The following is a 24,703-nucleotide window of genomic DNA, read 5'->3' as shown; positions in this document are numbered from 1 at the left end:
ATCAATTCTAGAAAAGGCAGATTTAGGACAGGTTGACCATTAAGTCACATTTAGAGGTGCCTTTTGAAAGAACCAGGGGGTGGCTAGTTGACAGGGTGATGGCCATGATTCATTTCAATTTATTTTATTTCAACTTAACTTATTTTTTTCATTACCCTATGTATGCATAGCATTCTTTAGGCTGCTGGGGATATAAAGATGAAAAGAGAAGACTTATACCAATATGAAGCTTGCAAACTAGAAGGAAATTTCCAGCTTGTGTTACAAAATGAAGTCAAATAATAGTGAATAGGAGAAATACAAGGACAGTTAGTACTATAAAAATTTAGAAGAGGGAGAAATCAATTCCCACTGAGGAGATCAGGAAAGAAGTCATGGAGGTAAGACCTATTTCACAGAGGTTTACAGTCTATAATTGGAGGCCTTGGAGAATGGGAAAGATCTCCATAGACCAGTATACACTTAGAAAACTGGATAAAGCATAGAGATAGAGTCAGATGTGGTACAGTGCATAAGTGTTTGGGGATTTTTGAAAGGACGATTGCTAGGAGTTGAGTCTTGAATTGGGTTTCAAAAAAAAATGAAGCTTTTGGTAAAAGGAAGAGAAATTCTGGGTCCTAACATGGGAATGAGTTTAAAAAAGCGGAGGAGAAGATTCACTACATCTAAATGGTTAAATCAGAAGATAACTTATCCCTCTCAGGCTTGTGAGTAAGTGAGGGTGTAAAAGACTGATGAAGCACACAAAACATTCTGTGGAGATACAACTGCAGAAATGTCTTTCAGTAGCTTCTAATTGGCTGGGTAGAGTATATGGGTATATTTCCCCCTAGTGGCTGACGTCTAGAGTGCAAGGAATCCCTTCATCTAGTATATGCAAGTGGAATTTGGAAAGGAAATCTATAATAAAGTATTTTTTAAAGTCTCTATTAGTAATGGGAATTGCCACCTTATCCTTTGGTTTTGAAAAGTTTGGAATTTCATATAGTTTGAAGTGGTATATCATTAGATGATACATCTAAGTCAGTTAAAAGCCCTCCAAAAAGCCAGGGGTACCCATGGAGTGAGGAAAGGGAATGTGGCACTGGTGTTGGTGAGGGTTTCCTAATGTTTTATTTAATGGAATTGTCAAAGTAGAAATGTTGTCATTCTGGCTGTACCTGACATAATGCAGAATTCTGAGGGAGTCTCAGGATCTCGAGTTTCCTCATTTTGAAAATGTGGCCAGAGTTCTTGAAGATCTTCTTTCTCCGTCTTCTTCCCTTTTTATTATGAAGAGGAAAAATGGTATCAACAGACTGTCATTATGGAAAGTGTGCCAGTGATCTAACAATAATGTAGGTTTTTTTTTCTTTTTTTTCTTTCCCTGTTCAGTCAACAGTGAAACAAAACCTGGAAAAGAGACATTCATGGAAGGAATCCTGAAATCACGAAAAGCTGCCCATTTCTGCGTACTCCTATCTTTCCAGTTCTTTACCTTCCTTTCTGTCTCTATTTCTCTGCCTCTCCCCACCCCCACCTCACTAAGGGAATAATTACTCTGACCCAAGAACTGTGACAATACACCAGGGGAAAAAAGAATTAGAAGTAATGAGCTGTGGGTAGAACTGCTGAAGGAGAAGGTGGATACATGATGAGAAAAGTACCCAAGAAATGGAGATCTGTTGGTTCTCAATGTAATATGTATATATATGTATATATATTTTCCTTTTTCTTTGTGTTCATCCCTGCTTTCCTTCCAGATTCACAATACTTAACATGCCGGATGCAGAACTGCACAGAAGCCAACAGAAATAAGCCTTTCCCTGGCTACATTGACCCTGATTCTCTGATTGTTCAGGATGATTACGTTTTTGTTCAGGTGTGTAGCATCTACTTCTATTGATTGGTTTCCAAGAAATTTTTCTTTCTACACATCAGCTTTCTTATGTATCCCTTCCCCCCTGGCCACACTGAAAGATACTTTAAAAAATAATAAAAGGCTTGTGATTTTCAATAAAAGGGACAGAGTTTAGTATGTCAGTTTCCAAATCAACAGAATATTAATTGGCTGCTTCTGACTGTGCTTGGAGGACCTTATCACTATGAGGTCACAGGGGTACAGCTCATAGGATCAGGCATAGACATGGAATGATCTGAATCTCCAATCAACCTCCTCATCCTGTATTCCATTGGCAGCTCCCTATTATCATTGAGATGGGCAGATATGTCAGTCTCTTGCTATCAGGAGAGCAGCAGACCAATCAGACTTTCTTCTTTAAACACACACACACACACACACACACACACACACACACACACACACACACTATTTTCTTTAAGAAAAAAAAAAACAGAGGCTGAGGAATAGACTATGAAATAACTAAAGGTGGTAGAAGGGAAGATAGAGACACAGAGAGAATGCAATCAGCCATTATTGTTAGGTACTGGCTATTATTAGGATAAGGAGAATTTAGATGAGATTTATTGAGGCAGGTTTCTCACCTCAGAGAACCATTTTTGAAGTCAGGATTTCATTTGGAAGACTGCCTGATTCAAAGAGCAAGGAAGGCCATTTAGATTATTTTTATTTATTGCTATGTAAAACATTCATTGGAAGGTTTTTTTTAAAAGAAATATTTGAATTGTAAAATAAAAATAATCCAGTCTGTGCTTCTTGTGCTTTATGACAAAGGGGGCCTTTGATTGGGAAAAAAATAAGGAAAGGAAATTTCAATCAAATGAGCACTTATCTTACTTTTCAATTGAAGAATATGTACTTACCCTACCATGAGCAAGGCATTATCCTAGATATAAACAAAGTTGACTTTCTTTTTTTCTGCTAACTTTAAAAAGGCCTTTTAAGGAAGCTAGGTGGCTCAGTGTACTGAGAGCCAAATCTTGAGAAAACATGTTCTGAGTTCAAATCTAGCCTCAGGTACTTCTTACCTGTGTGACCCTGGACAAGTCACTTAACCCCAATTGTCTAACTATTACTGCTCTGTCTTAGAATCAATGCTTAGTATTAATTCCAAGACAGAAAGTAATTTTTTTTAAAATTTAAAGTCTTGCTTTAATAAATTTATATTTGAGTGATAATGATATTTTTGTACCAAAATTTTTGAAGCTCACATTATAAAACTTATGCTTTAAGACAGAAGACATGAAAAGTGTTCACCAGTGTCTTTAACATATGCCATTCTCCCATTTTCTAGGTTGGTATACTTGTATAGGTTTTGTTGCCCTATGTTATTGTCTGCCACATCTTCTAGATCAGTGATTCCCAAAGTGGGCGCCACTGCCCCCTGGTGGGTGCTACAGTGATCCAGAGGAGGAGATGATGGCCACAGGTGCATTTGGGGGCAGTGAATAACTGTAAGGGGGCAGTGATAGAATATGACAGGGGGCACTAAATAGTATTTTTTTTCTGGAAAGGGGCCAGTAGGCCAAAAAAGTTTGGGAACCACTGATATAGATGATTGAGTACTTAGATCACTTCTATCTCAAACTGATATCACCTAGAGACACAGGTAAAGGGGCTAAGTTTAAAGTCCATTTCACCAGTCTCTTGGTTAGCAAAATTGTTGCATTTTCTTATGACTCCTTAAAATTCCCTGGCATTACTTACCCATTAAAATCTGTTCTGCCATTTTGAATTTCTACCTTCTCACTTATGTTGGAGTCCATACAATCAGTAACTCCAACCTGCCATCTCATTATAGTTGCAAATTACCACCTGTCTTATCACCAAAATAGTACTAAAATACAGTACATTGGAACCACTGATGTTTAATAGATAGAGATGAAAGAAAAAAAAAGTGTTTGTAAAGGGGAGAGATGGATGACTATCGTTTGCCTATAGACATAGCTGCCTATAGATTGATATCCTTGTTGTTCTTTGATTTGATAGCATGATCTCTTATCTTGTAGGATAAATTTCAATGTTTCTATTTTGGAGTGATCTGTAACTAAACTGGAATATAATCCAACAGATCAGCAAGCATTTATTAATCACTTACTAAATATAGGGCAGTAGCACTAGGTGTTGAGGATACAAAGAAAACAAAAAGCATATATCCCTCCTCAGGGAACTTATATTCTATGTGAAAAATATAACATATAAACTGATGAGTAAATATAAGATAATTTGAGAAGAGAGAGAGAGAGAGAGAGAGAGAGAGAGAGAGAGAGAGAGAGAGAGAGAGAGAGAGAGAGAGAGAGAGAGAGCACTAACTAATAGCAGGATCAAGGACATCTTCAGGTAAGAGGCAGTATCTGTACTAAGCCTTGGAGAATGGTCATTTTTTGAGGTTCCTTTTTTCTTCAGGATAGATCTTGTTATACAGTTATAATGATCTGAGTCCCAGAAAAGAAGCAAGAAGACCTGAATATTTTGGGTCTTTGTTATGTCAATTCTGAATTTTAATTATTACCTTAAGTAACAATGGGAATATGGCTTTATGTTATTCTTCTTGAAGTTAGACATATGAAGCTCTGATTGACTTTCAGCCAATCTAGATCATAAATCCTTATCTTCTACTACTAAAATGAAAGGGTTTAGTAGAACTCCACACTTGAAAGATACATTGAACTCTGAAGAATCTGATTTTTGACCAGAGATACACATTTGTCCCCTCAATACCATGAATATCAGACTTTTAAATTACTATATGGTGGTGACTTTCTTGTCTCTGCTTGTTCACTGGTCCCAACTAATATTAGTAAAATCTATAGTTATAATCTTTCTATTTATGCCTCAGTTGACTTCAGGAGGACGACCACATTACTACGTGTCTTATCGTAGGAATGCATTTGCACAGATGAAGCTACCCAAGTATGCCCTGCCTAAGGTACAGTTGGATAATCTTATATATTTTCCCTTGTCCTTTCTGCCTTCAGCTTCCTATGAATATACTCCTTTGTCTTAATCTATTTACTTATTTCAATCTTATAAAACTATGTAAGTATTCAAATTAAAAGGGACTGAGGAATCATAGACTCAGAATAAATAGCACGTGGAATGAAGCAACCAGTACAACCATTTAAAATTTTACAAGTAGGGAAATTGAGGCAAGGATAAGTTAAGTGACTTCCCTAAGATCATATAACAAACTAGTGGCAGAAGTAAGACTAGAAAAGACTAGAGGCTTCTTGATCCCAGGCCACTATTTCTGTTAGACCCCACTGCCTCTCTGAATTTTAAAGATTATTTTGTTTAGTTCCCTCAAGTAACACATATAGCATTTAGAGAACTCTGCCTACCTGACATGCTGTGTCCTCAGAAAAGCTACCTTAGGTACAGAGTAATCTGTGATTATATATTTGCACAAATCCCTCTGCTCCTGGGCCTTCATTTATATGATTAGATTTAATAGTCATACAGAGAACACAGTTAAAAGCAAAGTTTAGCATAGTAAGAAAATTGGCAGTTAGACATCATTCCATAGAAAATAGATAATACTCTTCCATAAATCCATGCACTGTCATTAGGAAGACAGATAAGCATAAAGATCAAAAGTAGAGTCACACATACAGGGAACATGTGTGACTTGGGATCATTCAAAAAAAGAGCAACTGATGTCACTAAAGTTGCAATCACAGTTGGTTTTTGAGTATGCCATTGTGCTACTTGTTCTGGTTCAGCACACTATTGTCCATTGAACTTCTGGGACTATACTTGGGTATAACAATATAAATATGTTACTCTCCATAGAGCATCATAATATTGATTTTTCCCTTATATTGTTCTTCTTTTCTCTTTCCTTCTACATTTCCCTCACACTCTTGCATTCTGTCCCTCTTTTCTTCTCTCTGTTGCTGTCTCTGTCTCTCTCTGTCTCTGTCTCTCTCTCTGCCTCTTTTTTTCCATCCCTTTCCTGCTTGATTGATTTCTTTCCCTCTCTAATTTTCTTCTCCTTCCCTCTCCATTCATCTTCCTTTTCCCCTCTTCTTCTCCCTGTCTCCTCTTTCTCTTCTTCTCCTGCCTGGGTATCGGCTGATCAGCTGTTCAGTTGATCTCTTGGATATTACTCCTAGCTACCCACTGTTAGAAAAATCCCTTCAGGACTACAAGCTGGCTATCTAAATTCTTATCTCCTTTCTGCTAGTGTGCAATGATTAGAAAGCCTCTCCCTAATAAGTATGATCTGATAGCTCTTGAGTCACACATACCATGAAATTATAATTTACCACCTAACAAAAGTGAAGGATATCCTTAGGCTAAAATAAAGGCTTTTCTTCTAAATTTTTTGTTTGGGATTGAATATTAAAACTATTATGTTTCCCAGACAACAATTTGATTAAGGGTAACAAATGTCAAGGTACTCTCTAGTTTGGCATATAGATGAATTTGATCTCAGAATAAAAGGTAGATAAAAGAAACACCACCTACCTGGTTCACTTTTTTGGCATTATTGTGTCCATCTGTCAATAGCAAACTCTAGGTTTGCAACTGCATATTGACTAGTGTAAAACATCTTTGTCTTCTTACTTAATTGAAAGAACAGAAGCCAATAGAGTAGAAATGCTTTGTTCAAGGTTATACATGGGTAAATGGAAGAATCAGGCCTGGTACACAGATTTACTGACTAACAAGCTAACCTTCATGATTCTCTGGGTAGATAATGATTCCTGAATCCAACTACTGTTTTTGCAAACATTGGTCAAATAACAGATGTCCATACATACCCACCTCACTGTACCTCTTCAAAATCTCTTTTCATACTGTGTTAAGGTATCAGCACCACCTAGTGGAGGGCATACTGATCCAAGAGATAAAAACCCTGTATTTATAAACCCATTTCTATTAGTAGTGCATTGTAAACCTGAAATAAGTTTATTTTTACATATTATCATAGAGTTTAAAGTGGAAAGAGACATTAGACAAAATCTTCTAAAATCCTCTCTTTTTACAGGTGAAAACAAAAATTAAGCCCAGAGAGGTTAAGAATTGTCTCTAATATCACACAAATAGGAAGTATCAGAGCCAGGATTTATACTTATGTGCTATGAACATAATGATATGTCCAATATAACTACTATCACATGTTGCCCCCCTTTTGGTTTGCTTATTTCCCTGGAGCTGACATATCTAGGAAGAACATAGGATAAGAATGTAAATTAACAAGGGTAAATATGAGAGATTTTAAATCTTTATAGGAAAAGGTCATAGATAAAAAAGAAAGAGGGAGAGGCTCCTTATGTTTTATCATCTTTCTAGAATGGATCGTTTTTTTAAGGCAGTATGGTTAACTGAGAGCAAGATTTGGAGCCAGTAAAACTTGGATTTGAATGCTCCCTCATATACTGACTAAGTATCTTTGGGGAAATTACCTAATAAACTATCCAACCCTGAGTTTCTCTACTTGAGAAATGAACTTCCTGGTTTTGGAGGTAAGATTAAGTGAGTTTGTGTGTGCAAAATTACTTTATAAGCCTTAAAGTGCTATAAAAATATATATTGGTTGAAGTTGTGATGGTATGTGTCATTTCTCCAGATCCTTTCATGGGTCAATTTTCAACACAATAATTGATGCTTAAGCATTTAGCGTGTATGGGATCCTTAAAAAGAGCAGCAAGATCTGTTCTTCCAACATTATTATTGATGAGAATGGCCAAACTCTTAAATAAAATTCTCTCCTTTTACCTCCTGACAATGAAGTAAAATATAGCAAACATCAAGCTGCAGCTTGGAGGGACTCAAAGCCCAAAGTTTTGCTCTGTGAACAACTAAGAGAGTGTCTATGTCGACACAAATTCTATTCCTAGGATCTCTGATTCATTTGAAGTTCTGTCAGTCATTTGATATTGTGCTGTCCCCTCTCCTTATCTTGCCTCTCTGCACTCTTTACCTTTGAATGCTTTCATCCCCTCTACTCATGGAGAAAAGAGCCTAACATGAAGAGAAGTCAATCATAAATCTAGAGATATATCTTTTTATTAACTAATTGTATGACCTGATCTGAGTCATATCACCTCTATATGTTTCGGTTTTGATACATTAGAAAGAGTTCTAGACTCAGTCAGAGGACCTAGTACAAATTCCTACTCTGCCATTTCATATCTCAGTTTCCCCATTTGTAAAATGAGCAAGGTTCCTCTGTTTGACTGTAAGGAATCTTTCAACTTGTAAGCTGTAAAATAATAGTAGTGTTGATCTTACCCACTTCCTGGGATTATAGGGTAAGGTAAGAATGTGTAGAAGCTTTGAGGGATGTTAAAAGCACTGCACAAATGTCAAACTTGTCCGAACTGCCATTCCAATGCTATTTCCAATATGCTAACTTGGCCCTATGAACACTTGGGGATTCTTTCATAAGAATTGCACAGACACATAAAGCCAGACATGTATTCAATGGTGTCAATAGAAAATGTCCCATCTGACCTGAGCAGCATCAGAGGAGTGACTTGAAATGGATTTTTGAAAGCTTAAAAAAAACTCTCACCCCATTACTAGGCAACTTTAGAATGGGTGCTTTGCAGTTGCCCAGGTGCAGTTATCACTCTGATCAGCAAAGTCTTGTTGCTCCCAGTGGGTGACAATTGGCCAATCTGGACTGAAAGAATTGCTTTTGAACACCTGGCACCCATCTCTCTCCTTTCTTCATGTCTGGCTCTCATAGCATTCAGGTAGTGCCTCTTCTGAGGTCTGGAAAGAGGACATTATGATTAATTTAAGTCATTCTCAGAGAAATAGGAGTCAGAACAGCCAGCAAATGTATTATTTTGACCAAGCTAGTGTGTATTATTTAAAGCGATGAGCGATTACAACCTCATTACACCTTCAAAGTAGAAGCATTATAAGTCTGGGCTAGAAGGACTATTTGTGCATTTATTTAGAGGGTCCTGTCAAAGGCAGGAACCGGCCTGATTGGAAAGAAATAAACCACACAACTTTTGTACTAAGATTTGTTTAGTTTCTTTTGTTTTAATCTTATCATGCCATTAGAAGGATCCAAGGAAGACAGAGACTAAACTGTTGGGTGGCAAAGAAATTAGAAGGTGAAAGAAAGTATTAGGAAAAAGAATTTTAGTGTTTGCTTGAGGCAATCAAGTCAAATAAGTTAGACTGTAAGGAAACCCAAATAAAAACCTCAACCTTCAAGCAGCCTACATTATTCTAGAGCTTGTATAATAGGTAAACAGATTAGTAAATATCAGATGATATAAGGAAATGGAGAACACTAGCAACCATAAGAGTAAGAAGAAGCTTCTAGTGGGAGATGCCACATGACCTGTCTTGAATGAAGCTAAAGATCCTAATAGAAGAGATTGAATTTTAGGCTTGGGAATGTCAGCAAAAATAAGGAGACAGAAAATGAAGAACAAGTTGGCCATTTTGGTAGGTATATTATGTATGTGACTGGAAATAATGTGTAACCAGACTGGCCAAAAAAAAAAAAAAAAAGAATTGTGGTCATGTTGTGAAGATATTTAAGTAAAAGTTTGAAGAATCTAGACTTTATGCTTAGAGAGTCAAGAACCATTGAAAGGTTTGAATTTAATTGGCTAAATGACTCCTTGTGTAAACCCCACTGTGTGCCTTTAAAGAGCAACATCCCTCTACAATGAAATCTTTGCTTTTGGCATGAAAAATGTAGATTTCTCATTTGACTTGGGGAAGGCATTTACTCCATCAATTTTGCTTGAGAAAATTTAAACCTATTTTTCCATAACCTTGCAAAAAGTGAGAGACCCAAGAGAGTTGAAAAAAAACCTCAGGAATATTTCTCATTGGAACTGTATGTTAACATCATAAACAAAAATCGTTTCCTATGTTTTACTGATTCCTCCATAATATTAGCCAAAGAAGGAACTTAATAAACATTTGCTGGTTGATTGATAGAGAAGAAAGAGGTTTCAATGTGGAAAGGCATTAAAGTTAGATAGCAGAAAGAACTTCCTAACACTTTAAAGACCATGAGAGACAAAATGGAATTTGTGCCTGAGACAAGTAGTGGTATACCATTTTTTGAAGTTTTATTTAGTATTTTTATTGAAAAGCTGTAGAATTAGCTGTCGGGGATTATTTGAAAGTTGCCCCACAGAGAAGCGGGAGGATAACATGGATGATTTCTACTTGTTTATTTCTCTTTGATCCAATGGATTGTTGGAATATTTTTGCTATCATAGGCTAGGGATTGCAGAGATAATAGGAAAATGTACCCCAGAAAATCAGTAAAACTTGGGATATGTGAGCTGCCTTCTCCTTGTCCCCACTTTACAGAACAACATCCTAGAGCAGGGGTCGGCAACCTTTTTGGCTGAGAGAGCCATAAACGCCACATTTTTTAAAATGTAATTTCGTGAGAGCCGTACAGTGCTCACAGTGCGCGCTCCTGTAACGGCGCTTGAAAAAAAATTGACTTTATGTCTCCTGCAGAAAGAGCCATATTTGGCCCTCAAAAGAGCCAACCCCTGTCCTAGAGGAAGTAGAGTGGAGGAGGTCACTCCTACTTTAGGGATTATTACACAAGCATTCATTGAGTACCTGTATTGAGTATTTCCTATGCTAAGTGTTGTGAGTGAGATGGAAATGAATAGGATGGAAGCACTACCTTTTAGAAGTTTACAATCCAGTAATAATTGTCATTCAAATTTACATTTCTATTGGTGCTTTACATTCTACAAAGTACTTTTCTCACAATGACTCTCTGATGTGGTTAGTACAGGTGCTTTTCTCTTCTCTTCTCCTCTCCTCTCCTCCTCTTCTTTCTTCCTTCCTTCCTTTCTTCCTTCCTTCCTTCCTTCCTTCCTTCCTTTCTTTCTTCCTTTCTTTCTTTCTTTCTTTCTTTCTTTCTTTCTTTCTTTCTTTCTTTCTGTATCTTGGAAAGCAAAAATTGGGGTAAACTTTATGGCTATTAAAAGTGACTGGCCAAACTGACCTTACTGTTCATCTCATATAGTATCAGAAATCATTGGGAGATACTCTGATAATCCACTTGAAGAGAAAATTTGTGATCTGACTCTGCTTAAAATAGCTCGGTGCTCTCTCATTTTATCTTTTCCTTTCCCCCTCCTCTCAGCCTTTTTCTCTCAGTATTACTCCACATAAGCCTTCTGAATAAGCTCCATATTTGTGCTTGGCAAATAAATCATGGTGATTGATTCTCCAAAGTCCTACTCATTTGAGAAAGCATTTTTCAAGTTGTTTAATAAGATATCCAAATTATACCTAAGCTCCCTATCCCTTTCCCCCATTAATTTAATGCCCATCTCCAGAACCACATCAAAAGTTATGTTTGATTAACACTCCTTCAATTAATTAATATCTTGCATATATGCAAAGAAGAGACTATTTGCAATCATGATGTCTATTAACGGGATTTCTTATTAGACTGCAGATTTCATTTTATTTTCCAGACCGACAGAATAACTTAAAGGAGGATTGATAGAGACAGTAGAGCTCCTGTACTCTCGTTTTCTTTTTTTTCCCTCTTTCCAGGATATGCATGTCATCAGTACAGATGAGAATCAAGTGTTTGCAGCAGTCCAGGAATGGAACCAAAATGACACCTACAATCTCTACATCTCAGACACACGTGGCGTCTACTTCACCCTAGCTCTGGAGAATGTGCAAAGTAGCCGAGGGCCTGAGGGTAACATTATGATTGACCTCTACGAGGTATGTCATGTCTTTTAGGCTGACATCTTAGGACAAAGCCCTTTATGCCTATTATAAATCTCAAGTTTTCACATTTTTACCAATACAAATTACTTCCATAGTCCTCTTACATTAAAGCAGTATCAGAATATATATTTTGTTGTTGCTCAACCATTTGGCCATGTCTGACTCTTTGTGATCATATCATGCCAATACCATGTGTAGGATTTTCTTGGCAAAGATACTGGAGTGGTTTGTCATTTCCTTCTCCAGAGGATTAAAACACATAGAAGCTAAGTGACTTATACAGGCTAGTAAGTGGCTAAGGCCAGATTTGAACTCAGGCCTTTCTGATTCCAAGCCTAGCCCTTTGTCCATTGAACCACCTAGCTGCCTAAAAATATTTATTGATATACTTTAATTACTTGCTTATTGTATAAGGAATATACAGAGGATTTGAACAGAAATAATTTTTTAAAATTACCTATACTTGAACTCCTTAATAAAAGGACCCTCAAATGAAAGTCTAAGTAAATTAGTTACCTAGCCTGGAAATTAGTGATAAGGCAACACAATGGATAGAGAAAGGCTTGGAGTTGGGAAGTCTTGGGTTCAAATATGACTTCAGATACTCCTAGCTATGTGAACCTGAACAAGTCACTTAACTCCATCTGCTTAGCCACTACCACTCTTCTCTGCCTTGGAACTAATACTTAGTATCAGTTATAAGATAGGAGATAAGGGATTTTAAAAATAAGTGATTTAAAAATAATCCTAAAACCACATTATATAAAAAGAGATGAAAAAACTGGGTATATGTTATCTTAGAAAATAGAACTTTTATAGACCATGTTTTTAGAGAAACAATGTCATACAGAAGAAAAGAATGTCAGCATCGAAACTAGGAAGGCCTAGATTCAAGTCCCCCCTCTGACTTGTACTAACCATGTGTTCATGGGCAAGTCACTTAATCTAATGGTCTTCTATGCAGCTCTCAAAGATGAAAAATATCAGAGAAAATGTCAGTTTGTAAAGGGAATTTCCTCTCCCAGGTATTCTCTCTACAAATAAATCCTGTACTCTAGTCCCTGTGCCTTTATATATACTTAAGTTGAAGGTCTGCTTTTTGGAAGAAGGGGTACAATGATTCCCTACAGCAACAGAGGGCTAAGATTAATCAGTGGAATTTGCAGGGAGGTAGACTCATTCATTATTAATCAAGAAATTTCTTAAAATTACAACTGTCAAAGAGAAGAATAGTCAGCTTTATCAGGTAGTGAGATGGGTTGCTGGTGCTGTCATAAACCCAAGTATCAGAATGGTATAATGACCACCCCACCATAGTCAAGGGGAATAAAAGAAGTTATACTTAGCCTGTAAAAATACACTTGTCAAATAGAGGGTAAGGATAGGTGTTCATAGTTCTGGTTCTGGTTTTTGGTTTTGGTTCAGTTGAGTTGATAAGTTGAGCGCCAAGAACTTTCCTTTTCTTTATTTTTTACTGTTAAGACATTATTATGGTCCCTTCATAGAGTAGAGAAGCCATTAGGTCTGACAAATTGGAAAGTTGCCTTGATGGGGGCTTTTAACTGGATCAGGGGAATACAAGAATCCATGTCACCAGTGCTCATATTCTAATTGGCTGAGCAAGATTTGAGAAGGTTGCCTGTTGTGTAAATTTTAAGTGTATTATACATGAAATAAAGAAAACTCTAAGCTCTAGCTAAATAGGCTTCTGTACACTGGAATCCCCTAATTCATAGTAGATGGCTTGTAATACTATTTTTCCACAGCCCAGGGACTGCTTAACATTCTGTCTACTGTCTGGTGTCTAGTTCCTCCTTTGTAATGTTTATAGTCCTGACTATAGCCTACAATACCCCATCACTATAAAATATTTAAGAAGCTGTGTCTCTTCAGTATATAATAGTTTTTATATGATACACTATTTTGATGCATATTACTCCAAAATCTATATATTTATTCTATATAATCCCTCTCCTGACCTCCAGTCATGCATTTCCAACTGCCGGCTAGACATTTCAAACTGAATTTCCCATAGGCATGCCAAACTCAGCATATCAAAAATGATTGTTTTTCAGTTTTTCAGTTGTGTCTGATTCTTTGTGACCCCATTTTGGGGTTTTCTTTGGCAAAAATACTGGAGTTGTTTGCCATTTCTTTCTCCAACTTATTTTATAGATGAGGAAACTGAAGCCAACAGATTTAAGTGACTTACCCAAGGTCATATAGCTAGTAAGTATCTGATGCCAGATTTGAACTCAGGAAGATGAATCTTCCTGATTCCATGCCTGGTGTTCTAGCCACTGTGCTACCTAGCTGCCCTGGCATCAAAAATAGAACACTGCTTTTCATAGGGATTATAATTATCCCCCATCTTTTCCACCATTGGTCAAAGATTTGAGATGGCAATATCTTGGCCTTAAAGTTTCTGGGATGCAGAAATCCTCAAGGTGTATTTTTTCATATCATTAGGTCCTCCTCTCCCCTATGAGTATCAGCTACACAACCTTTATGCCCCAGTCTGTTCCACTGATTTCTAGGCTACTTTTCTTTCTCCTTCTCTCCCTCCCTCACTCCTCCCTTCCCCTAATTCCTCAGGTCAACATGGAAGCATTTCTCTGGGCTTTGCTTATTTCCTGACAGACCCAGATCCCATTTTAATTGGCCCCAAGATGATGTGAAGTTTGACAGGCTTAGACATGATTGACTTTGAATTGTTCTGTTATTGAGAAGCTATTCATGATGCTAACTGTAAAGTTCAAATGTTTGTCCTGGGTGCAAAATGAGTTGGGGCAGGGATCAAGGTGACACACAGACACAGTTCAGACTTTTCCTGTTTCCCTCAGATTTCCCACAAGGCTCTCTCTGGCCATTGGCTGTCTACAGATAGACTGCTGCATCCTATTATCAGTAGTCTGAGCAGTGGCTTGACTGCATTATGTAAAGGTATCCCATATCTTGGGATGTGGGGCGGGAGGAGAGTTAGGGAGAAAAGGCTTTGTTTTATTTTACTGACAGTTCACAGCAACCTGGATTGAAATTGATGTGATCAGACTAGTGGTGCCGTATCTGCTGATTACCTAGATGGAAAGAATATTGGCTGACACTGAACCTGGCACAAATGTTCCCTTAAATCTGATTGTTCTGGCTAGAAAGAAGCTGAAAGTCATCCAGAGAGAATCTCCCAGCTGAATTGCAATGAATGATGAGTGCTTAGTGATAAATGGAAAGTAAGGCAATCCATAGATGAATTAATAAGGGGCAGGGAGAATGAAGCATCAGTGGTATAGGTGAAGGGGTAAGAGCATATAGGATATACCAGTCACAGCTGGAAGAAATAAATAAAAAAGACAATCTGAGTGTGTAGGAGTTTGCAGAAATATTGATTTGGTTAGATATTGCTGAGCATTCCTATGGAAGAGAATTTCTGAGAGAGAGAGAGCATGAGAGACAAATAAACAGACAACTATAGACATAGATATAGAGAGACAGAGTGACAGAGACAGAGACAGAAGGAGACAGATAAACAGACAGACAGACAGACAGAAAGAGAGCCATTGGCAGAGAGACTGAGAGAGAGACTGACAGCGTAATGGAATGAATTGAAGGGAAGATTCGAACTCTCAAAGACCTGGACTCATATCCTGATTCTGAAACCTAATGACTATGTGATCCTGAGTAAGTAATTTGATTAGCAGGTGCTAATCTACATTGGTAAAAAGAGATTCTTCATTGGGAATTTCCTATACCAATGGTACTACAAGTCCAATTTAATCTTTATTATAGTGAGCAATGGACAATGTTTTATTTGATGCTATTTCTCTATGATTTGTGAAGAGAATAGCATGTGATTCATTAAAATTGTATTTTTTTTCTTCCCAACCAATATGCTCTGATCTTTCCTGTATCACTTTCAGTGGATGTTCTAGAATTTATTATGAGTTCCAGCCTATAGTAGACACCATCCCTTGAGGATTAGACACTGGGATTCTAATAGAACTAATTAGGAGACAAAACCCAGGTACCACCTCCAAAAGCAATATTGGAGTGAGACTACACACTTAGGACTTAGTAGCTTAGTTGAAGTCATTTTTCATCATTTCTTGGTCTGTTGACCATTCTTCATGCTACCATTAGTACAGAAGTTTTTAAAAAATGAGCAATCTAAGATTATTAAAGAACACCATCTCTACCTCTCTTAGAGCTCCATTAGAACAGAGATCATATTTATCTACCTTACATGTAATAGATACTTACTATTTTGTCTCCAGCACCTAATGCATTGTGTAGCACATAGTTGGTGCTTTATGCTAAATTATTGATAATTTTTTGTTGTTGTTGAATTGCCTCGAATTGAACTCTCTGCCTAATTAGTGACAAATTCAGGAGACGAGGAACAAATTTAGAGTTTACATGAGAGAGAAGAAAAGTATCTGAGGACATATCCTATAAGATGAGGGAAATAGTCCTGGTAATTATTTCATTCACCAGACATTTGTTGATTGCTGTTTCTGTATAGAGCATTTATGCTGACCATTGAGGAAAATGTAATGATAAAATCAGACATTGCCACTATCCTTGCAATTGGGGATATAATAAATAAGTGTGCAAATCAGAATATACTAGGTGCATAAGAATAGTACTAAGTACTAAAACATGAGCCTTTGGAGAGATTCTTCAGAATATATAGAATGTTTCATGAATTTACATATAAATGCAAATACATTTGTAGTTAGGAACTACTGGTTTCTTTGTGATTTCTTTTTGGTCAATACAATTCTAACATTCTAAACTGTGAGGGATACACTGAATAGGCAGCAGATAGATACGTTATGTAATTTTATTATCCATCAGACTAAGAGATATCTGGGAATAGATACTCCTTAGCTTCTGTCCCCTGGAGCAGAAATACCAAGTGATAAATTCTTGCTACCTGCTACCACTAAAAGGAGTGGATAACAGAGGGACCTGGTCAGTGGAGCCAGTACAGATAGGACTGTGATATGTGTGTCCATGACGTGTGTCACCTGGTATGTTTGCATTGGTGTGGATGACGAGTGGTGGTTTGACAGAGCTGGAGAATATCCACCTTCCATTGGGAAAAGAAGATTAATTAATGATGATGAAGAACACTATGGCATAATACTTAGTGACAGTTGGCCCAGGAAGGATGAAAATGGTTGTGATGATGCAGAAGCCACCTGCTTGGCATCCACAGGACATGCAAATCCTATGCAAGGCAAGACTAGTGGAAGAATAAATGTGTATAATGAGTGAATGGTGCATATGTGTATATGAACATGAGGCATGTTGTACATGTTCTCACTTTACAAAATGAAATCATGTAGACATGATATTATAACTGCAGTGAATTTAGTTCAGCTAAACAGTCCTCTATAAGTGATTTGCCACATGGAATCTCCTTGCTAAGAATTAGAAAATATAAAGAGAACACACCTTCCTAGCTGCCCTCTAGATTCTTAAAGTCTAGTTGGGGGTAGGGGTTAGGAAAACAAAATTTATTTGTCAATATAACTATAAAAAATTAGAACATGAAAAATATTGCAGCTTTGCAAACAAAACAGAAGACCTATTTCCTAGGAAGTCTTCTCTTCTTCTCATCTGTAAGTTCTCAAGTTATCATTATTATGTATCTATTTAAATATATTTTACAGAGATAATTAGAAGGCAGAGCCTTCAAACTCCAAAAGGGAAGAGAATGTTTTATTTTCATACTTTTCTTCATATCCCCAGTGCCCAGCACAGTGCCTTGGGGTAGTAAATACTACATAAACATTTATTGAATTTATAAGGAAGTATTGAAGTATAAGAAAACCAGAGGTAAAGATTATCTAAATTTTGATTGCTTTAAAGAAAGGCTGTGAGTCATAGCTCAGGATGCAACCTTGATAAAATGAAAGAGGTATTTATCATCAAATATCTAATTTTTTCCTCATCATTTAAAGCTATCATCTTTTGGGGGCTATCAGTGTCATTTTAGGAAAGTAGCAAAGGGAGATTTAAGTGAAATTATAAGCTCAGGGATTCTCTGACAGCAGAAGCGGCACAAGGGATCCATGGTCTTAAGCCTCGCTATTTATAGTCTCTGACACTAAGCCTGTCCCTAGATATTCATCTACTTTCACAATGAAAATAGTCTATCTCCAAATCCCCAAATAAATTGTACCAATTAAAGTATTACCTTATTTGGTATTAATCTTGGGATTCTCTCTCTCTCTGCCATTTCCTTTGTCATTTCAAATGTTGATTCTTGGATTTTTAAAATTCAATCTTCACCAAAAAAACTCATTGAGAGGAAGAGTAGTTTGTTTTATTTAGTAGAGGCAGAAATAAGCAAAATCTTTGGTTATTTAAGCCCAACAATTCAATAGAATCAGAGAAGTTAGGGTTAGATAAGAGTAAAACTGTTTGCCCATGAGAAGCTGACCCCATATTCTAGAAGATTTAAGAGTCTTAATGTCTTGATACCTACCTTCTAAAATAGCATGGTAAAGAAATATTGTCCTCCTCATCTCACTTTTTTTGCTCCAAACGCGTGGATGTTGCTGTTGAACAAGGTGAATTTCCTAATTAAACATGAGTACACAAATCACTTCAGCAAATAACAAGAACCCACTATTTTCCTGACACTGTAGGGGCATAAAAGAATGATTAAGATATGACCTCTTTCTTTAAGGAGACAACAATCTAGTTGAGAAGAAGTATAAATATTTGAAAATTTAAACAACAATGAGAATTAAATAACACCAGAAAGAATAATGCAAGGAGGTGAAAAAACAGTTCAGCATAAAATGTCAATGAATGTTATGAACAATAAAGAATAAAAAGCAATATTGTCAGCATCAGAGAATCACAGAATTTAAGAATGAATGAATTATTAAGAATTTAGTGTGTGCAAAGCACTGGGGATTCAAATAAAAAAATAATGCAATCCCTGCTCTCAAGAAGTTTACATTCTAATTGGGAGACAATTTAAGAAGTGTAAAGGTTCGCCCAAAGCCATCTAGTCTAACCCATTCTTGAAAAGAATATTTTCTATAGATTTCCCAGGCATTATTTGGTATTTGGAGATTTTCAGGGAAGGGAATTGATACATTCATGATCTCTCAAAGTAATCTAGTTTTTTTTATGGGCAACTCTACTTTTAAGAAGTTCTCCTTACTCTAAGCTCCCTCATTTCAATTTCTAGCTATAATTCCTACTCCTGGCCCAGGGGAACACACAGAACAAGGTCCATGACTTTTCTGTATCCCTGAGCACAGAGTATTGAAGGTAGACATCATGTTCATCCTAAGACTTCTCTTCTGCAAACCAAATATAGGATTCCACACTTTACTTTAAGGTGCTTGTAATAAGGAAATATGGAAGATCTAGTGAGGAAGGAGGATTCTACTTATGTTAAATCAACCACAAAAAGTCAAAAAATGGTGTATGATAGAATGTCATATTGTTAAATGTCTGGCAAAGGAGAAGAAAGAAAAAGGAGGAGTAAGGATGAGAAAAATAAAAAAACAAGGAAAAAAAACAAAAAAGAGAGAAAAACAAAATTAAGCCTTTATCTAGAGTTTTAAGTTTTACAAAGCACGTTATAAATAGCTGTTAATCCTTGCAACAATCCTGCATTTATTACCATTTATAAATGAGGAACCTGAGGCACATAGCGACTAAGTGACTTCCTCAATGTCACACAGCTAGTATGTGATAGATTTTGAACTTTCACCTTCTTGACTCCATGTTTAATGCTCTATCCTCTAGGTGCCTCTAGAATTTGAAATAGGCCTCCAAGGGTAGTCAGACTTTGTAGGGAGCATCATTCTAGGAGAAAGGAGAAATGTGAATAAAAGCACAGAGGTTATAATAAGAAGGTTAGGTCCTATTTTTTTCAACATTTCCAGTGGCTAGAGGCTATACTGGGAAAGATGAACTCTCTTCTCCTCCCACTCCTATCCTATTAAAAAAAACATTAAAGGACTTGGAACTTCCATGTCTTTTGAGGAGAGGGATGGAGAGATGAACCATATATGTTCCCCAAAGAAAGGATTGTCAGACCAGGTGAAAGAGGAAGAGGAGGACACATTTGCAGGATGGCAAATCTATAATGTCACATACACACATATTCCTTATCTCCAAAGTCTTATCATCACCATCTTAAACATTGCTAGTTCCTACAACTGACCCTTCTGTGGCATAAATTTTACCATTCTGTTTTCTCTCCTTAGGATGTATTCTAATTTGTTCAAGTTCCTGTATAAATGGCACCCAAACTGAATAAAATGTTGTCTGACCAAGGAAATGGATAGTGACAATCTATTTCACAATGTTTTCTCTCCAATAGTTGAACTGACATTTCCTCAGTTTCAAAATCTGTAATGCAAGGAGTCTCTACTTGATGAAATCTAATGTCCTTTTCAGCTCAGATATTTTATTCTTCCATAAAATAGAGTTCCTATCTTGCAGGAATAGGTCTAGAACAGAGGAAAACAAAGTAGATTGTGTTAGAAACTGTCATCATAATTCTGAAGAAAATGAACGGCTCCTCTGTCTTGTATTGTCTAACCCATATCCTCTCAGTTTTGCTAGCATATTATTTTTTTAAATGCTGTGAAATAAACTTGAAGGCTACACTATCAGAGCTGAATTACAAAGAGAGCCTTTCTCCTCAAACAGCATTTGAAGTCCAATAAAGTGGAAATGACTGCAAATAGAATGAGCAAATTCCAAATCATATAACCCAAATATGACACATTTACCAGGAGAGAATGGAATTAGGGGATTAGATACCATCTAGATGGCTTAAAGTTATTTTCTTCTATAATTTAATGTACTGACCCTCCAACCCAGCATATAAGTTCCTGCCTATAGACTATAAAATATAATTCATAGAGACCAAGTGTCCAAAACTAAGGAATTTGAGTCCAACTATTGAAACGGAAGCATTGCAGAGTAGATTATCACTATACTTTGCCTTGGTCAGATAACATTTTATTCACTTTGGGTGCCAGTTATATGGGATCTTGAAAAGTGGGAGAATATCCTAAGGAGGAAAACCAGGATGGTGAAATTTATGCCCCAGCAGGATCAGTTGTAGGAACTAGCAATGTTTAAGATGGCAAAGATAAGACTTTCGGAATGAGGATTGTGTATGTGATAGCTCTTGACGTCTTTTCCTTTTAAATATATGAAATTTGGATTCTATATAAGAAACCATAGGACCACTAAGTAGCATATTGAATAGAATACCAGAACTAGTATCATGATGACCCAAGATGAAATACCACCTCAATCATACTAGCTGTGTGACTCTGGAAAAGACCTTTCATCTCATTCCCCTTAGTTTCCTCATCTGTAAAATGAGATAGAGAAGGAAATAGTAAACTATTTCATTATTTTTGCCAAGAAAATCCCATGGAGATTTGGACACAACAGAATAACTAAACAACAACAAAACAAGGACGCATGATCTGAATTGCTGAATAGTACAATTTATGGAAAATTTTTGAATGAAATTGTGGAATTATAACTTTTGAGTTAATATAGTAACTATATATATAGTATATATTAATTGGTTTATTAATCCTTTTAATAACTATTTACTAAAACCCTACTATATTTAAGGACATGTGCTACCTAGCTGCTCCTAAAGTCACCTTGTTTGATGTCATAGTGCTCACTCAAAGAAAAGACTGCACAGGACTTGTTGGGATTGAATCTAAAGGGTTGTTGGCCAATGGAATCCACTGCCCAGGCTCCCTCAAATTTTGCAAACTCCTCAAGGACTACCCAGTCATGCTCTCTAGGCTAGATCTGAGTGTCAGTTGTTTTGTTTCTGGGATGAAAAAAAATCTCTTCAAATTGATGTATTTTTCAGCCATGTCAATTTCTCCCAGGTAGCAGGGATAAAGGGAATGTTCTTGGCTAACAAGAAGATTGACAACCAAGTGAAGACTTTTATCACATACAACAAAGGAAGAGACTGGCGGTTGCTGCAGGCTCCTGACACTGATCTGAGAGGGGACCCTGTGCATTGCCTCTTGGTAAGTTGCCACATTTAAACAAACTTTTCCCCAGGTACCAGTGTGAATACACTGAGATTTAGAAAGGAAATAAGCCAGTTTGCCTCACCTTCTGAGGAAGAACTAATTTATTCAGAATGAGGAGATAAAAGGGAATAGGGTCATAGTAAATATTTGCATCCTCAGTTCTTTAGTCCATGTGCCTGGGTCATGGTAAGCACTTATCCAATATAAACTGACTTGTGGTAGATCCTTTCAGTTGGACATAAATGGCCCAAGTGACAGGAAAATGTTTAGTGTCATATTGTTTAGTTTCTTGAATTATTCAACTCAGGATTTTCTCTTTGACTGAGGCAATCCAATAGTTGTCCTACATGACAGGGACATTCTGCCAACATTCCTGTCTTTCCATTAATGCCAATTTATGACTTGATCATCCACTGAATTCGCCTATCTATTCTTGAACTTGCCTTTCTGTGCAGCCTGCACTGGCTTTTTGGCCAACACACAACACTTACTTGTTTGTTTGTTTGTTTGTTTTTTAATTCTCCATGGTACAAATTAAGGAAGCAAGATGAGGTAGTAGGAAGGAGACTGGATTTAGACTTAGATTTAGAAAGTTCTGAGTTTAGTTCTTTCCTCTGAAAATTCTTAGCTGTTTGACCAAGCCATTCAGCCTCTCTAAGACTCAGAAAAAAAGTTTTAAGACTATTTAAGAATATAGATACGTTAGGGTATACAGATATGGAGAGAAATCATAGATCATCAATGTTTACATTTGAACTTCATTTAAGTTGTCAATCAATACTAGATGAGAGAGAGAGAATATGAAATAACTTTAAGATATAATCCTTGCCTTGAAGGAGCTTCTGATCTGATTGAGAAAATGAGACAGATATATAAAACAACTGGAGAGCAACATGAGTCAATGCATAATTAAGGGCAAATTGGGTGAGACAGACTAAAATCAAGGCAGAATTTCAAAAAAAGAGATTCTTTGATGTCCAAAAAGTAGCTTAGAGTCTTTGTAGTCTGAGATTTGATTATTAAGGTCACATCGAGCCTATCATCACAATTACTTAGACCTGTGGTTTTTAACTTAAGGTATATGCACTTTTATAAATATTTTTGATAACAGGAAATCAGTAAAATTCATTTCCTTTATAATTCTATGCATTTTATTTTATGCATTTAAAAGTAACATTCTGAGGAGTCCACAAGATTTATGACAGTGGGGTCCATGACACAAAGAAAAGTAGGGGATACAGTCTAAACTGATCACATCTCTATTCAAACCCCTTTGTTTCCAGAGAGAGGATTCTTTTTGAAAAACAATCTCATGCCACAGAAATGGAGTCACTTTTGCCCATTATGAGAAGCTGAGAACAATGACCTGACTTTATTTCTTGTAGTGAATATTTTCGGTGTCAGTACGTGTGGTAGGAAGAACTCTTATGCAACTTTCATCAGAATTACTGTGTCTATGGTGATGGTGGTAGGGTATGCTACTCATGCATTTCTGTGAGTCTGTTGTCCCAAGGGAAAGACAGAATTGTTGGAAGCACTATAACTAGCCAGTTCCCTGGATAGCCATTCCATGCTGGCCTATGTGAAAGGCCAATAAAGGTTGCATTGACACAATATGCTTGATCATCAGCATTATCCTTCGTTCCTGGATATAGTGTGGAAAACAATTGCCAAAGAGATTTAATTGAACACAATGGGGTAGGGCCCTAATTAGCTATTCTGGGATATGACATAAAACCAGAGATGAAGACTTGAAAATTGTGATATACTTTATATTAACATATAGTATAGATAGGGGATCAATGTTTATTAGATAACTGATTATTAATGGAAGAAAGGAGCTTTGCTGAAGAGAAAGACCCAAATATTAAACTCAGGAGACTTAACCAGGGTGTGCTGAATCTGAGTTCTTGATCTTAAAATTGACCTTGAAGTTCAAAAATAATTGTTAGGGTCATTAAGAATGGAGAAAAGATTAATTAAACTGACTAAGATAAACCGCTCCCAGGAGCTTTCTTTTTCCCTCCTCCCTATTAACCCAGCCACTTGCCTGCCTTAAATTTGTTTCACCGCAGGCTTTGGAAGAGCCTGGGAAGGAGGGGGCAGTGAGCTGGCCAGAGAATAAAATCACTTTGCAAAAATCTGCCAAAGACAGAAAATAGGATCGAAAATCTTTGAGCTCTAGGAGATTCAGAGTGTTAACAACCTACTTTGGGCCCAGGAGCTGGAGGCTGGCAGTGAAGAGATAAAAAGCGATTTGAGATTGTGAGTACTTGGAGAGTGACAGTGTCACTGCCAGCCCAGCCGAGTGATTAGAAAAGAGATTTTCCAGCAGGGCTGCCTTAAATGTGGAACAAGTTCAGAATTACAGCCCCAAATGGAAAGTTCCTTGTAAAATGCATTCTATAGAAATAAGACATCCAGGATAATTTGGGGCATATTTTAAGGCCTTTTAGACTGATTACCTGCAGGGCTCAGCAGGGATTCTTTCCTCCACAGACTACTTAGTGCAATTAGAGAGGGGTATTACTAGGGCAGGGTTCACTCCCTTACAAGATCCTGGGAATGGGCTCCTGAGGGGCAGCATGTGAGCCCAGCTGAACCCTTGGTCCCTAGAGAAAATAAAGCTCTTAATAAAAGGAAGCCTCATTTTTCAGTAAATATAGTCACTAGTTGCCTGAAAGGGCTGGCATCAGGAAATTGGATGCCCTGGGGCACACCTTGGTGGCATATCTCATTTCCTCCCTTTTCCCTCCCCACATGAGATACAAATTAGTGTTAGAAAGGAGGCATGAGTATGACCTATTTCTACCCCATTAGCTATGGGCCTCCCTCCCTACTTTGCTTAGATCTCATATCTAGGGCCTTATTTGGCCCAGTTAGGGGTACAGTTCAGTTTCACAAAATACCTGCTGCCTAGTAGGATCATATGATTTGCAGGTATGGTAACTCTAAACCCATTTCCTTACCTAGATCACATTGTTAGCAAATGGAATAATGTCCCTAGATCCTCCTGACTGTAGAGGACAAACTGGTA

The 24,703-nt window shown here is 37.0% G+C and overlaps 1 protein-coding gene across 4 annotated transcripts in view; it reads left to right on the top strand.

Moving 5' to 3' along the window:
• The window catches only part of SORCS1 (sortilin related VPS10 domain containing receptor 1), a 746,046-nt gene that overhangs the window by 583,693 nt on the left and 137,650 nt on the right, over positions 1 to 24,703 (top strand). For all 4 annotated transcript variants that reach the window (XM_044665551.1, XM_044665550.1, XM_044665553.1 and 1 more), the window contains exons 7-10: positions 1,743 to 1,861; positions 4,740 to 4,829; positions 11,423 to 11,602; positions 21,514 to 21,660. In XM_044665551.1, coding sequence (XP_044521486.1) covers positions 1,743 to 1,861; positions 4,740 to 4,829; positions 11,423 to 11,602; positions 21,514 to 21,660 — 536 coding nt within the window. The remainder of the gene's footprint in view (positions 1 to 1,742; positions 1,862 to 4,739; positions 4,830 to 11,422; positions 11,603 to 21,513; positions 21,661 to 24,703) is intronic.

The sequence above is a fragment of the Gracilinanus agilis genome, chromosome 2 (genome assembly GCF_016433145.1).
Source record: "Gracilinanus agilis isolate LMUSP501 chromosome 2, AgileGrace, whole genome shotgun sequence".
In the NCBI taxonomy this organism is placed as follows: Eukaryota; Metazoa; Chordata; class Mammalia; order Didelphimorphia; family Didelphidae; genus Gracilinanus; species Gracilinanus agilis.
This window is presented reverse-complemented; position numbering and strand designations above follow the sequence as displayed.